We start from the raw sequence: 15,634 nt of genomic DNA on the forward strand, positions 1-15,634 counted from the left end.
GACAAGAATTAGTTGTATTTCGTGTTATGTTACACCCACAGTGTATTTATTTTTTATCAATTATTTATTATACATCAATTCATGTCAATGTCAAATTGGTAATGTACACCAGTGAAAATTCAATTCAAAGCGAATAATTAGTCTGTTCGCAAAATTTATACAATATTAGCAAATAGTTAAAATCAAAAATAAAATTTGTTTATGGCTTTAAAAAAAAAAAAAAAAAAAAAAAAAAAAAAAGTTTTTGATTCATTGTATTCAGATAAATTTTTTGGACAATTATTATTATTATCAAAGTGATTTTCAATTATACGCGTGCGTGTTCAGACAATTAATTGACAACCACCCTGGTCAGGGCGAGCACTGACATTCACGTCAGAGCCAACAACAAATTATGTGCACATATTTATTTTTTAAACTCATCTCCAGTAAATTTTTCATTTATTTTGGCTTTCTTATATATTTAATCTCCATTCCTCTATACAACTATTTATCTCTTCAATTTTTTTTTCACCATTGGTGAATTATTGATATTCGTTGTTTTATATATTTTTGTATTCTGCCTTGATATCAGCTGAACATGCAGCGGCAATGACGGTAATCTGCCTAAGAGCAGCAAAAACTCTTATGAATCTTTTTTTTTCAGCGTACAACAACAAAGCGCTGAATTAAAAATAACGAGATTCATATCTCGATAAAATTTAATAAAAATTCTACGTTGTCACGTAGAAATATTATAATTATTTCAACGTATATCGCAAATACGAATAAATTGTTCGCCAGCGAGCTCTAGATTGTGGTTATCACCATCGTCACCGTCATCATCATCCTCATTATCAATAAAATCAGTATCCTCAGACATTTTAAGCATTTTAGGTTTAATAAAATCGACGTCAGTATCGTACCCTTGTATATAATCAGACATAATAAAATTATTGTCATCAAGTGTTGATGAATTATTTTGTTGGGATGAAGAACGATTTCTTGGACGGGGAATTTTATCAGCTGGATTTAATAATGCTGCATGTTTCTTACGTTGATGCTGTAGTAACTTTGCCTGTAAAAATAATAAAATATTTAGTCTAATAAATAAATAAATAATTATAATTGAATAAAATATTTAATTAAATACTTACTTTACTGGCATACTGTTTATGACACCACTGACAACTTTGCGGAACTGTCGAAACACTTCCAACAGCTTGACTGAATGTAGAATTGTGCAAACCCGAATCTGCTCCAGGATGATTTTTCATAATGTGAGCCTTTCTCTTACTACTACTTTTGTAAACTTTATCACAGTACTGACAATAATAATCACGAGTTTGTCGCAAAATGGGTAAATTTAACTCGGGAATAGAATCCGGTGAAACGTCAGGATGCCGTTTAGCCAAATGATTAACAAGCATACCTCGTCGTTTGAAACCCACTAGGCATTGATGGCACTTATAAATAAATCGATTGTAATCCGTCGGATTTACTTTTGGTATAAATTTTTTCGCCTGACTATTATTATTATCATTAACATTATTATTATCAATATTATTATTATTATTATTATTATTATTATTATTATTATTACTCTGTGTTGTCAATTGATCCCGTTTTATTTTCTGTGCATTGTGCATTCTCGTCATATGTTCCTTCAATTTGTCCTTTCGCTTAAATTGTTTTCCACAATTAGCACAGTGAAATTCCCTGTGATCCGAGTGACGCAATAAATGCATACGTAATTTGTCTATTGTTGGAAATGATTTTGAACAAACCTGACACTTGTGTTTTCGCTCGCAATGATGTGCTTTGATATGTTTTCTTATTACCGAGTACTTGGTGAATGTGCGTGGACAGTGAGGACAACTAAATATACCGTCCTCGCCTCTGTGTGTCTCGATGTGCTCCTTTAACATCAGAACTTGGTTAAATAATTTACGGCACATCGGACACTCAAACAACTGCTTGTCCTGTCGGTGAGTTTTCAAATGACATGACAGCGCCGAATTATTCATAAATCTTTTGCAACAGATATTGCACGGCAGCGGCTTCTGATCCTCTGCGCCGTGGACTAAAAAATGCTGTTGAAGACGAACTCGTGTTGCAAAACGTTTATAACACTTTGTACATTTGTATATCGGTGGAGTAACCTGATTATTATTATTGTTGTTATTTTTATTTACTTTAGACGTATTCGCTACTTTTGGTAACTTAACACGGCCATGTTTTGAAGAAACGTGATTTATTAAATCGTGCCAAGCGTTAAATGTAACTTCACATTGCGGACATGCCGAGGACAATGACGATGTTGAAGATCCGTCATCTTTATTTGCATCCTGCTCGTGTATTAATTTATGAATATTTAACAGAGACAATTTTTTAAAAGTCAAATTACAGGATTTACATTTATATTCACTGGAACTCTCGCAAGTGTTTTCTTTCTCTCGCGTTTCGTCATTGTGAAATATTTTCATGTGTCGACTTCGGTTGTAAGGATGAAGAAAATTTTCACCACATGTTGAACATTCATACTTTTGGGGAGTTTTAGAACTAAGATGCATGTGCATATGACGCTTCAAACTATAGCTCCGAGGAAATACTTTTGTGCACTGTGGGCAAGAATACAGCACTGTTTGACCATCAACAACTTTTAATAATTTCTTGTTGTTTGTCGGTGAATTTGATTTATTTTGCTCAGAATCTGGTTTGATATCCGCTCCATTCTCATTGTATTGAATGTCTAAAGACTCAAATTTTTCAACGGGTTTAAAAGGTTCTTCACAATTCGAAAACTGCCACTCATTAATATTATTGTCATCATGAGGTATTTCTTTGTCTTTCAACGATGAATCAGATTCAAGTATAGTCAAACCACGACGCGAAGCATACTGTGAACTTGGACCCGCTTTCAATTCCTCTTTTGATAAAATATTACGAGTAGTGAGAAAGAAAATTCCGTCAGATTGCTGACAAATAACTAAATTTTGTTCATCATAAGTTAAAGCCGGTCTAACAAATCGCATCCAATTAGAAGTATTTTCATCTGATACGTCAACTTTTAGTAAATGTCCATCATTTGTCTCATAAAGCAAAGGTAGTTGATCATTTTTAAAAGACTGTCCATTGTAAGGATACAATACTCCTTCAATAGGCCCAAATTGAGTACGTTGCCGAATATTTCTTTTAGCAAATACTCCGTAATTACAATAGCCGATGGGTTCACCAATACCTGGAGTTGATGGCAATTTATTTATTGCAAGATAAGACCCAGGCAAAGTCGCTACCGCTCTCGATGGTACAGGTTGATCAGAAATTGTACGAACATTTCGACAAGTACATTCACCAGATTTTAGACAAGCCGGGGAGATACACTCTTCATAGTCTAAAAAATAATAATTGAATCCAATTAATTATCAATTTATCATTAATAAAAATTTATTAAATAAAAACTTACCTGATGCTGTTTTATTACGAATTTGTTTTTTATTTTTCCTCAGTATTATTTTACCAGAAGCTGGAACACTCGGAATTATTTTTGCAGATTCGATATTATTCTTTAAAATTTTTCCTATAACTTGTTCCTGTGGGATTACTGGATCGTCATTATTAAATTCCAGCAATTTTGTTTGATGTTCGCCTATCATATGATCACCAATAATTATCTGCTCCTCTTTTATTCCTCCACTTTGACTAGCCAATGAATTAACAACGTTTAGTTGATCCACGTCGTGCATCACCAAAAAGTCTCTCGTCAAAGTGAACTCAGTCTCAGGAATTTCCGCGAGCATCAATGGACCGGCTGCAGCAGTGTCGGCAGATCGCGAGGACGAAGACGATGACGTAGACTCTAATTCAACATTAGGTCCTCGCATTAAAATCAACTCTCCGTTAACACTAGTTACCAGAGTTTCTTCATGGACATCAGTGTTGACAAAATCCATGGTTGTATTGTCAGCGGATTGTACTACATTTTGAATAGTATTATTGTGACTAGAAATATAGTTATTTATATTGGTCCTAGCATGACCATCGCTTGGTATAATAAGTGGGGAAGGTGGATCAGGAAGAACGACTACGGAGTTTGGAAATGATAGAGATGGAAGCTGCGGTACTGGCGTAGGTGAGTATCTCGCCGTTGAACTCATATTGGGGTCCAGCGGGCTCACTTGACTGTGCTCGAAATCCGAGAGCGGTGACGGAGCTCTCGGTGAATAAAAAGACACCTGCTCATATGGTGAAAATATTTTTGAATAGTCTCGCGACTGATTATCGTCCACATATTCGACCTGAAATATATGGTCAGTTAAAATTTTTTGCTATTAAATAATGATACTGAAGTTAGCTGATAACTACCAATTTTTTTAATCTTTACAATTACAATGAAAAAAATTCTTCTAAATATTTTCACTTATAATTTTTTTTATTAAATTTTTATCATGATAATTTCATTGATATAATATTCTAAAAAAATTTCTAATGTCTATCAACTTCAGTGTCATAATAAATAAATAATTTTGTGATAATGATAACTTACTGTGAGAAACAGCAAACGATTGTTATTTTTAACTGTACTACCAATTCCATGCCAATTGTCATCAACAACAGTATCCAGTAAGGATTTATCAACGTCTGCTATTGTTGATGTAATGGTAGTTGGGTTTACAGGGGCCCCCGCTCTTTGAGGGCCCCTTGGATCCATGGTTTTAATTTCTAACAAATAATAACCTTAAATTTCATGTAGCCTTGTAGGTGTAGGTTTCACTATGTTTTTTCTACTGCCACTGAAAATAAAAAAAAAAAGAAAAAAAAAACATTTTTATAAAATTTGTTTACCAACAAAACTGAAGTAATAATAAATTTTAGGGTTAAAAATTATTCAACACAAATCCAGGGCAAATGTAATAAACTCTGTAACAGTAAAAAAACTAACTTATTAAAATAAATATTAAGACTTATAGAACTATAAATTGAAATATAAATGGAGTGTTACCTTCAATTTAAAAGAAAAACTCGTGGCCATTTAATTTTACAGATCACTAGGTTACACGTTACAATTGAGTAGGATGTAAGGATAATGAACCATTGCTGAAAATTTTGACAGGAATATATCAACACTCTTAACTTTCCCGTAGACGTTTTGTTAGATTTTTTTCACTAGTCTCGCTTGTGCGCGCTGAAGATGACGTTGTCGGGGGGACAATACACAAATATAATATATAAACAGACAAAAACAGACTTTGACAGTTACAAAAAAGCAAAAAGTAAGAGAAGGAAATATGTATTGCGTAAAGTTAATACGTAGTTTAAATACTAGAGGGGGCGCTTTGTATAAATCTCTGGTCACATGACAAGTGACAGCGGGAAATTTACACAATAAATTTTATTAGTAACTCGTGAAAAGTATATTTTTGTAAATAAGTACATAATAATAAAAATTTAAATATTTACTATTAATAATTAAAAACATAAATTTTATTTTAGAATAGAAAACCATAAAAATAAAAGTATGTAATTTCTTTTGTGTTTGTTTGTTTACACTTGGGTGTAATTATAATTAGTCATCATGTAACCAAGGTTACAAATAGATTTAATAAGTATTTATTGGTATAGTCTTTCAATTATTGAATGGAATTATTAATCGACAAATTATATAATATATTGTTGAGATATTTTAAATAAATTTTGAGAGTTAACAAGTGGGAGGTAAGTTTAAATTTAAGAAGAAATAAATGTAACGAATAATTTATTAAATTAATTTTCTAGATAATTAATGGATGCAGCGAGTATTTTATGCCGGGATAGAAAGCAAAAAATGTAAGGATTTTTTTAAAGATTAATTTTTAAGATACTTACTTATTATTAATTGCGATTGTTTTTATAGAAAATGGATATTTGGTCCAGAAGAAGAAACTGTAGATTTACCTCCATTTGAAACTATGACTCAAAGAATAAACTTTCAAGTACGAACAAGCAGACATCTACAAAATGACGAGTATGCAAATGAATTTAACGTACAAAAGATTGAAATTATTAAGCCAAAAGTCGAAGAACACTCGGGAGATATTTCAGTGACGATTAAGGACAAGCCATCGTCGGCTAGATTGAAAGAAGAAAATCGTGAAATTTTGAAAAATGTATTTGAAGAACTTTTAAATCATGCTAGAGAGTCAAAGCGTTTGAAATTGTTACAATCAAAGCTAGAGAGAATTTATTCAGTGAGTCAAATGAAGCGATACTTTGACCGGTGGAGAATGCTAGTAGATGAAATGAAATTTTTAAATAAAAGTCAGAAGAAAGAGTACGAAATTGAAGATGTAAAAAAAATAGAATTGTTTATAAGTGCAATCAAAGATAAGCAGAAAAATGTTTTGAGATGTACTAGGAAGAAGAATATGTCAGTTGATACAAAAGATTTGGTTAATATTCAAGCAAAAACAAATTCGAATGTGTCTGCAACGTTTGCGAATCGCCTGAAAATGCAAAAAAAAGTTATTGATGAGCAGAGATCTAAGTTGGCTGAACAAAATCGATTTATCCAGGACATGAAGTTACAGCAAATTCAAGTTGAATCAAAATTAAGCGAACTGGAAACTCTAAAAACCGCTAAAGGAGCTTTTGCTCATAGCAAGAAAAGATCTCAAAAGATTTTGCGTCGATTAATGTTGCGAGAAGGCATTGATTCTCATGAAGTTGAAGAAGTATTGAGTGATGCTGTACCTAAGCCGAATCCACCGATTTTTTTGGCGAGAATGGAAGCAAGAGCTTTAGCCCGACGAGAAAGAGTTGCCAGACGCGAGTTGGAGCGTAAACAAAAATTGGAAGAACAAAAATTAAGAGAAGAAATGGCGAAAATGAGCGAAAAAGAGGCGGCGAAAAAAAAAATGGAGTTAGAAGCTCAAGAAAAAGCTCGACAAATTCGTCGTCGCCATGAAGAAGAACGAGAACGTGCTTTGAATATTGAAAAACTGAAAAAGGCGATGCAGGAAGCTGATGACTTTTATCGGAAGTATTTGCTTCGCCGATATATTCTTCATCCGCTGATTGCTTTTGTACAATCAGTACACGATGATATGAATAAAGCTGAGAGACACTATGATTTATCTATTCTCCGGAAAATGTTTATCAAATGGAAGTCTGAAACTGAACGAGAAATACAAATTAAAATGGAACTCAGTATTGATATTTATAACAGAAATCTCACCTGGAGAGTTTTTGAAAATTGGCTGCAATTAACGAGAGACAATAGAAAAATATATAAGACTGCTGTTGATCATTACAACAATTGGCTGAAAAAAAGTTATTACGACAAATGGTTAGCTTATACACTTTCGATGAAAATAATTAATAATAATAATCAAGAAGTAGCTTTTAATTTTTATAACGAAAAACTAAAATCGACTTACTTTAAATTATGGAAAAAATATTTACAAATTTTGGATAAAGTTGAAGAGACTGACAAACGAAAGGATCAATTGAGACAGTTAGTACAGTCAGTGATTCCTGACTTTGCTCCTCAACATCGGGGCGTCATTATTGATTAATCATTAATTATCTTCATAGGTGTATTCGTTTTTTTTTTTTTTTAATTTAATAAAATTTAAAGTTAAATTTTTTTCGATTTATTTTAATTTATGCTTAACATATTTTAAGTGCGACGTACAATTCAATTTATTATTATATAATCTAGTGAAACTTTTGAGTATCAATAAATAACTTGGCACTATGTACACATTATTGTTACATATTTCATTCATACAAAAATATAATTTTAACTTTTTTTCGAATAAAATATTAATGTTATCATCAGCGACTTGTTAATTTTGTCTTTTACCTCAATAATCACGAAAAATTTATTATAAATTCTATTATTTAAATTGTTACATCTATATATATATAGGGAGACTTTCTATAGATATAGATAGTCACTCATCACGATATCTCTGGAACTATAAGACCTAGAGACTTGAAATTTGGCAGGAATATTCCTTTTGCCAAGTAGAGGTCAGCTAAGAACGGATTTCACGAAATTCCACACACAAAGGGGGTTGCGGGGTGTTCACGAAAAAATTCATATTTTTCAATTATGGCTTTTAATAGTTCAAAACTTGGTCAGAATGTTTCAAATTACATTTAGAAATTTTTTAAAACGAATTCTGTGACATTCCACCCCCCTGGCGTGCCCGTGCGTGGGCGTCAAATTAAGAAAAAATTCGTAAATTTCAATCTATAGCTATTAATACTTTGAAACATGGCCAGAATGCTTTTTTGGCGTTTTTGAGCTGTTAAGAATAAATTTCATTAAATTCTACCCCCACATGTCCGTGCGTGGGCGTAAAATTAAAAGAAATTGTACCTTTTAATCTATAGCAGCTAAAGGATTGAAACTTGGCCAGATTGATTTTTTTGGAGTTTTTGAGCTGTAAAGAATGAATTTTATGAAATGCCACCCTCACAAATCCTTGCGTGGGCGTTAATTAAAAAATTATAAAATTCAATTCCTAAAGGATAATAAGAAGGCATTAAATATAAAAAAAATTAAAAATTTTTATATAAGGTAAAAGCCCTAATAGATGATCATGTACCATTATATGATCACTCTATGTATTTGTATACCTATATTTGTGAATATAGATATACAAATACACGGCCGTTACCCGCCAAATTTATTCCAAAAAGTTATTTTTAAAAAACTGCATTTTTAATTTGTTAAAATTTATAGATGTTAATTTTTTTTAATAATTTTTTTTGCCATAATTTATTTGTTAAAAAGCTATTAAAATTATTAAACATCTGCTAAATTAATTTTCATAGACGTGAACATGATAGCCTGAGTTTGAATTTTTCATATTTAATCTATATTTTTATAAATTGAATATGAATAACATATTTCAAACCTTGACATTCATGCTCACATCTATCCATGGTGTAGGCCTACTGTTGATCCCGCCATGTAAAATAACGGTGACGCATCGCATGACACAGTACCTCCATGGTGATGTGGAAAGCTGTGTCAATCATTATTTTTAACTCATATAAATTTATAATGCCCTAATTTATTATCTGAGTGTGTAAATTTCATAAAATTCATTTATGATATAACTACTTACGTAGTTAGATAACAAAATTAATATTTTTCGCGCCTGGCGTATATTGTACGCCACGCGAAGCGGGCGGGTAACGGCTAGTTAACTATAAAAATTCACAGTAAAAGTAAAATACTTTAATCACAATAAAATACAAAAATACTTAAATTAACATTAACGGCAGAAGTAATTAACAACCGCATTTTTAATCCTATTAATTAACAGACTAGTTGCGCAATACTTGTGAGTAATCTATAATTTGTTGAGTGGCTATCAGCTGAGGTGAGACGTCTTCGTTCGTTTGCTGTTGTGCCCAAATATATCAGCCATAAATGGTATATTAAATAACTGAAAACTATTAATCCGACAATCAGGCTGTAGACAGCAGATACAAAACAGAGTGCGAGGCTAAAAATTCATAAAAAGACATCAAATATCAATGAAAAATTAGCTTCAGTGGTAATAAATTTTAACCAGCAATATGATCATAAACCATGAGCTTACTCTAGTTGATGATAGACATCGCTGCAATCATCGGGCAGCAAAAGAGTTCCAATGAGAATAAAAGGATGACACACACTTGTCATCGTGAGATTAGACCCATATATAAAGGCCAATGTTGAACAAAATAAACATCCAAGGTACCATTTTAAATTATTGGCTCCGATGCAACAATTTAGCCTTAACAAAAAATAATAAATTCCATAAGTGGTTTGTTTTTTACCTTTAATAATAATTAAAAAAATATCTCCACCATTTGCAATGATATTCTCTGCCTAGCACACAAGTTTGGCAGAGTCGACAATGATATGCACGTGGTGGTGCTTTTTTGCGACACGTTACGCAAAATTCATCACCCTCAGCACCATTGATACCTTTTTCTAACTCCAATTCTTGAGCCACCGCTAATACTGCTCCGTCCTGAGCCAAACAATCGGCTTTTGTCTTGGTTTTGTGTCCACAAAAAAAGCCTCCAATAACTCCGGCTACAAAAACTAAATTCTCCTCTGGTAAAATTTCTAATAGAGGTACAACACACGTTTCAAAAACTAGCAACATCATTACGACACTGGTGATCGTCCACATGAAAAAAAATTTCGACCTGGGTAAAAATCTCAGAAAGTTGTGATCCAAGTGATAAATAATAACTGGCGTTGTTATAAATGTTATCACTGTAAAATAAACAGTTTGAGCAGCAACAATGGTTATTGCCGGAACGGCAATTATTGGTATCATTGCATCAATTGACATTTGTTTAGCACCACTTCGCCAGCCGGATGAATTTCGTAATTTATTCCAAATAGTCATTTTTATGTTATTTTTACTCATCTCTTTTTATAATTATTTAAAATGATTATTTTTTAGCCCTTACATTTGTTGTAGTCATTTAAAATTCAAGTAATTGTTGTTACTGATATACTTGTATTATTGACAGAATAACTAACCTCAATCTCTCACTGACATCCTGAAAAATATAAAATTTATGACTAATTTAAATTTAAACAAATAAGAAAAATAATTATTTATTATACATTACAATAATCCGATGACTTTGTTTATTATTAAGTACTTGTGTTACTGTTTTAGTTTAACAAATTTTTGTCTAGTCTAGCGCTTATAAATTCTATTGATTACGGTAGAGTCTCTAGAACTACAACTTTGATTGAAGCAAGTCTGAAATTCCTGGAATGGGAGTTAGAGAACACACGTGAGCGGAAAAGCCCTTCTACCAATGCGTTCTGAAAAATAGGGAGTTGAAATTAGAGAATAAAAAAAGTGGAGAAACTTGGATCAGAAAAAAGTTAATTTTTTTTTTTTTTAAACTATATTGCTTTTTCAAAATTCACAATCACCCCACATCTATAATTTTCAGTTAATTAAAAGTTAATCCTTGAAGATTTACTAACGAAAAAAAATAAATCGACATAAAACGAAAAATATTTACTTAGTATTGAAGTTTTATCTCATTTATTTAAAATCTCGACGTGCTCTATCAATTACGCAAAAAAATTATTCAATTTTTGCAATAATGATATGAAAATGAATTTATCCGACATTTCACGATTTTCATTATTTTTCTTATCGAAAAAATTATTAAACAAAAAATTTACACATAGAATATTTGAAAAACCGTAAGTGCGATTTTTTAAAAATATATTTTCTTAGTTTAAATTTATTTAAGGTAGTACCCTCGCCAAAGTGGTTTTCTTAGGATTTTTTCAAATTTTGGTAGATTAATGTTCATATAATTCTGCGTCGATTGGCGCAATTTGAGAATTTTTTACCATCTAGTTTCCGAGATATTTAATTTTGAAGTTTGAGTTTTGAACGCTCTTATACATTACGGTATACGGGATATCGAAAAATTTACCTACAAACATTTTTATATCTTAGAAACTTTTCTTAGGATCTTTTTAAAAAACTAGAGTAACGTTAACTAACAACTAAACAATTAAAAAAAAAAATTCATTGATAATTACCACACAGTTTCAGAGATATTTATTAATAAGTAATGAAAAATTTACCAGACTTTAACTGAGGAGGGGATACGTTAATAAAGCTGTGGCAACAGCGCGTTTTGTTAACCGCGAAAGAAGTATGAGACGCGCATGCGCTGACAAATTTGAAAAGTTTAATTTACGTTAGGTGTAACATTATAGTTATTAATTTTATTTATTTAAAAAAAAACTATGATTATTTTATGAAAATAAGTATTTTTTTATGATACTAAAGTTAGCCAACATTTTTAATTTTTTGACTTTTTTTTAATAATTAAATTAGAAAAAAAAAAAAATTTTTTTATATTGCATTTACAGTTTTTGAAGTTTTTTTCAAGTGAAATTTCTTTTTTATTTTTTTGTAATCATTTTTTCAATAAAAAAAAATTCTAAAAATTTTTAAATGTCGGCTGAATTAATTTTAATTTTTTTTATATTTATTAAAAATTCAAAAAGTTAACAATTTTAATATAATAATATATATTAATCTTTCAATGTATGTAAATAAATAAATAAACGCATGTATCAAAACAGAGGTAAGTCTACAGCCAGTCCAAAACACTACAGTATAACCACTATAAAATATCTTAACGCTCACGCAGTGTTGCCAGACTTTTCAAACGATCAGTATCTCCTTCGTGATTGGCTGAAATAAGTACATAAACAGCAAAAAGTTTTAGGCTTGTCAATAATGGCTATCTGGTATGTGTACCGTACACTCTGGCATAAACTTTTGACGACGGAAGTCGCGAGGGTAATACCTTAAATAAATATACCTTGCAAAGAAAAATCATAAAAAGTATCATGACCCTGAAGTTAGCACATAGCCGACAAAAATGATTTTTAGTTACGGATATCTCAAGTAGGAATGGAGTTACGGCAAAAGGACGTTTATGAAATTATTTGGCGCGAAAAAAATCTATATGTACAAAATTTAAAAATTTTGAAAAATTCTTCAAAAATTTTTTATGACCAAAAATAATTTTTGGAAAGCTCTCAAAAAGTTCTAAATTATCCAAATTTCTCAAAAACTCGTTATTTTTATTTACTTTTAATTATTTATATGTACATTTTTTCGAATTGCATTTTTTCTGCTGGGAGCTTTGGTTCAAAATAACTCCTTAAAAAATAATTCTATTCTTAAATAAAAAATTGTACATACAGTTTTTCTAAAAATACACATGTACATTTTTTGATTTTTCTGAAATTTGAATATTTTCAAAGATATCCACATCCAAAAATTTTTTTTAAATTTCGGATACGGATATGAATTTGAAAAAAAATTTTTTTTAAATTAAAAAAAAAAGTACTTGTTAATTTTTTTAAGATATACATGTACATTTTTTGGATTTTTTCCAATTTAAATATTTTTGAAAATATCGGTATCCAAAAATTTTTTTTAATTTTTGGATACGGATATGAATTTGAAAAAAAATTTTTTCAGGAAAAAACAAAAAAGTACTTGTGTATTTATCAAAGAACTGTATGTACATTATTTTTCTTAGTAGTTTTTCCATTTTTTTCAAGAATATTTAAAATTTTTGATTTTTTCTTAAATTTTTGTCTAGAATAAAAATTCAAAAAAAAAATTTTTTTCGTTTAAATGAAATATGTACCTACTTATTTCTTAAAAATCTTCATGTACGTTTCCTAAAAACACCAATAATGCCTTATATTCATTGATAATTATAAATTTTAAATAACATTAGTTTTTAAATTCTTAATTTAAAGAAGCCACAGAGTGCCATAGAACTACTTATTATTGCATATACACTTCTCACAAAAATTAAGGGACTAAAATTTTTGCTCCGAACAGGTCACACTTTTTATTAAAATGAAAATAAATTTGAAGTCAATGAAAATCGGTGAGAAAATGAATCACTACATTTTTGTATTTTCTGTACGATTATTGGTTGCTGAAATATCGATAATCAAAGACAAAATGATCATTCTTCATTCTACCAGCGATATCTCAGCGAGAAATGCTTGAATTGACGTCTTTAAAAAAAAGCAAATTGAAGCTAAACAAACAAGTTGTCTGATCCATGAAGAGGTTCATTTAAAAAAATTTTTTCCGAGCCCGTAAACTAAAAGAAAAAAAACCAAAAACATTCCGAAAATTTTTTTCTCGGTGGTTTTCTTAACATTACTCGAAAAAAAATAAAAAACAGAAATTTTGGAAATTATATCCAGAAAATAAACACTTAGAGCTACAATTTCCTTTTTTTATTTACCGTACGACCATTTTTCGATAAATTACAGCCTGTTAAAATTCCCCCCAAAATTTAGATATTTTTCTTGGTCCTTATTTAATTTTTGCGAGAAGTGTATATGCAATAACAAGTAGTTCTATGGCACACTCTGTGGATTCTTTAAATTAAGAATTTAAAAATGGTATTTATAATTATCAATGAATATTAGGCATTATTGGTGTTTTTAGGAAACGTACATGAAGATTTTTAAGAAATAAGTAGGTACATATTTCATTTAAACGAAAAAAATTTTTTTTTTGAATTTTTATTCTGGACAAAAATGAAAAAAAAATCACAAATTTTTAATATTTTTGAAAAAAATGGAAAAACTACTAAGAAAAATAATGTACATACAGTTCTTTGATAAATACACAAGTACTTTTTTGTTTTTTCCTGAAAAAATTTTTTTTCAAATTCATATCCGTATCTAAAAATTAAAAAAAATTTTTGGATGCGGATATCTTTGAAAATATTCAAATTTCAGAAAAATCAAAAAATGTACATGTGTATTTTTAGAAAAACTGTATGTACAATTTTTTATTTAAGAATAAAATTATTTTTTAAGGAGTTATTTTGAACCAAAGCTCCCAGCACAAAAAACGCAATTCGAAAAAATGTACACATAAATAATTGAAAGTAAATAAAAATAACGAGTTTTTGAGAAATTCGGATGATTCAGAACTTTTTGAGAGCTTTCCAAACATTATTTTTGGTCATAAAAAATTTTTGAAAAATTTTTCAAAATTTTTAAATTTTGTACATATAGATTTTTTCGCGCCAAATAATTTCATATGCGTCCATTTGCCGTAACTCCATTCCTACTCGAGATATCCGTAACTAAAAATTATTTTTATCGGCTATGTGCTAACTTCAGGGTCATAAAAGTATCTGCTAATTGCAGTTTCATTATAATTGATTTAAGATTTTTTTGCTCCAATAATTGAGTTTTAAAAGAATTGTAGTATCTGAAAATTAATGAATATTAATTAAAGTACATATAAAAAATAATAGAATTAAAAAAAAAGTATTAGTTAAGATATTGATTATTAAAATAGAAAAAATTATAAAAAAAAAATTAAATAAAAAATTTTGTTTAATTCGTTTAAATCATCTGATTGAAAGTGTTTGAAATATGTATTATTATAATAGCGAAATTTGAAGTTATAATTTTAATAAAAAATTTTACGCTACTAAAAAAAAGAAAAAAAATTACAAATTCATTTCTGGTGAGGAAATAAGTAATTTCGATAATTAAAAAGAAGTGAGGCTCAACCTATTTTCAGCCATAAACATTCAAAAAATTGACCTATTGATAAAATTTTTTTCTTTAAAATTGTTTTACTTTTGATGCGTTATAGATAAAAAAACATATATTAATGTATTACCTTCAAAATGTTGATCAAATGTCAAAATTGTCATTGAAGGATTTTTCAAATCCAAAAATCTTTATAAAATATGAAATATTATGATTGATGAAAATCAAATCCGCTAAAAAGTAGAACGCATTGAAAAAAAAAAAAAAAATTTGTAATCTTCATTTTTCAAAATAGGTAGAGCTCTGCTTCTATAGAGTTACCATAATTTTTATTTCCTTATGTATAAATATAAGTTTTCGATACATAATTAAACTTAAAGAAGAAGAAATAATACTTAATCTTAAAAAAAAATATTTTTACTAAATGTCTTCGAACTTCTAATCTAAATGATTTATTTTCAAATTTTTTGAATATGTCTTTTTGAACATTATATAATTTTTTAAACTTTTTGCCGCTTTTCAAGCTATTCACTTAATTCGATATTTTTCGCAATA

The 15,634-nt window shown here is 29.5% G+C and overlaps 3 protein-coding genes across 3 annotated transcripts; 1 reads left to right on the forward strand and 2 right to left on the reverse strand.

The window, feature by feature from the left end:
* Positions 1–555: 555 nt before the first annotated feature.
* On the reverse strand, positions 556–5,200 carry LOC123275275 (PR domain zinc finger protein 10-like). Its single transcript, XM_044743284.1, has 5 exons — positions 4,982–5,200; positions 4,526–4,772; positions 3,446–4,277; positions 1,137–3,373; positions 556–1,057 (listed from the first exon to the last, which is right to left on the reverse strand). Exons 2-5 carry the CDS (start codon positions 4,688–4,690, stop codon positions 746–748), a joined length of 3,546 nt encoding a protein of 1,181 aa, XP_044599219.1. The 5' UTR covers positions 4,691–4,772; positions 4,982–5,200; the 3' UTR covers positions 556–745.
* A 128-nt stretch (positions 5,201–5,328) lies between these two features.
* LOC123275285 (coiled-coil domain-containing protein 191-like) lies at positions 5,329–7,704 on the forward strand. The gene is made up of 3 exons (XM_044743305.1): positions 5,329–5,694; positions 5,755–5,805; positions 5,873–7,704. The coding sequence occupies exons 2-3, from the start codon at positions 5,762–5,764 to the stop codon at positions 7,530–7,532; spliced, it is 1,704 nt and encodes a 567-aa protein (XP_044599240.1). The 5' UTR covers positions 5,329–5,694; positions 5,755–5,761; the 3' UTR covers positions 7,533–7,704.
* A 1,485-nt stretch (positions 7,705–9,189) lies between these two features.
* LOC123275293 (palmitoyltransferase ZDHHC23-B) lies at positions 9,190–10,813 on the reverse strand. The gene is made up of 4 exons (XM_044743315.1): positions 10,607–10,813; positions 9,829–10,539; positions 9,579–9,755; positions 9,190–9,482 (listed from the first exon to the last, which is right to left on the reverse strand). The coding sequence occupies exons 2-4, from the start codon at positions 10,401–10,403 to the stop codon at positions 9,293–9,295; spliced, it is 942 nt and encodes a 313-aa protein (XP_044599250.1). The 5' UTR covers positions 10,404–10,539; positions 10,607–10,813; the 3' UTR covers positions 9,190–9,292.
* Positions 10,814–15,634: the final 4,821 nt, after the last annotated feature.

The sequence above is a fragment of the Cotesia glomerata genome, linkage group LG1, assembly GCF_020080835.1.
Source record: "Cotesia glomerata isolate CgM1 linkage group LG1, MPM_Cglom_v2.3, whole genome shotgun sequence".
Classification (NCBI taxonomy): domain Eukaryota; kingdom Metazoa; phylum Arthropoda; class Insecta; order Hymenoptera; family Braconidae; genus Cotesia; species Cotesia glomerata.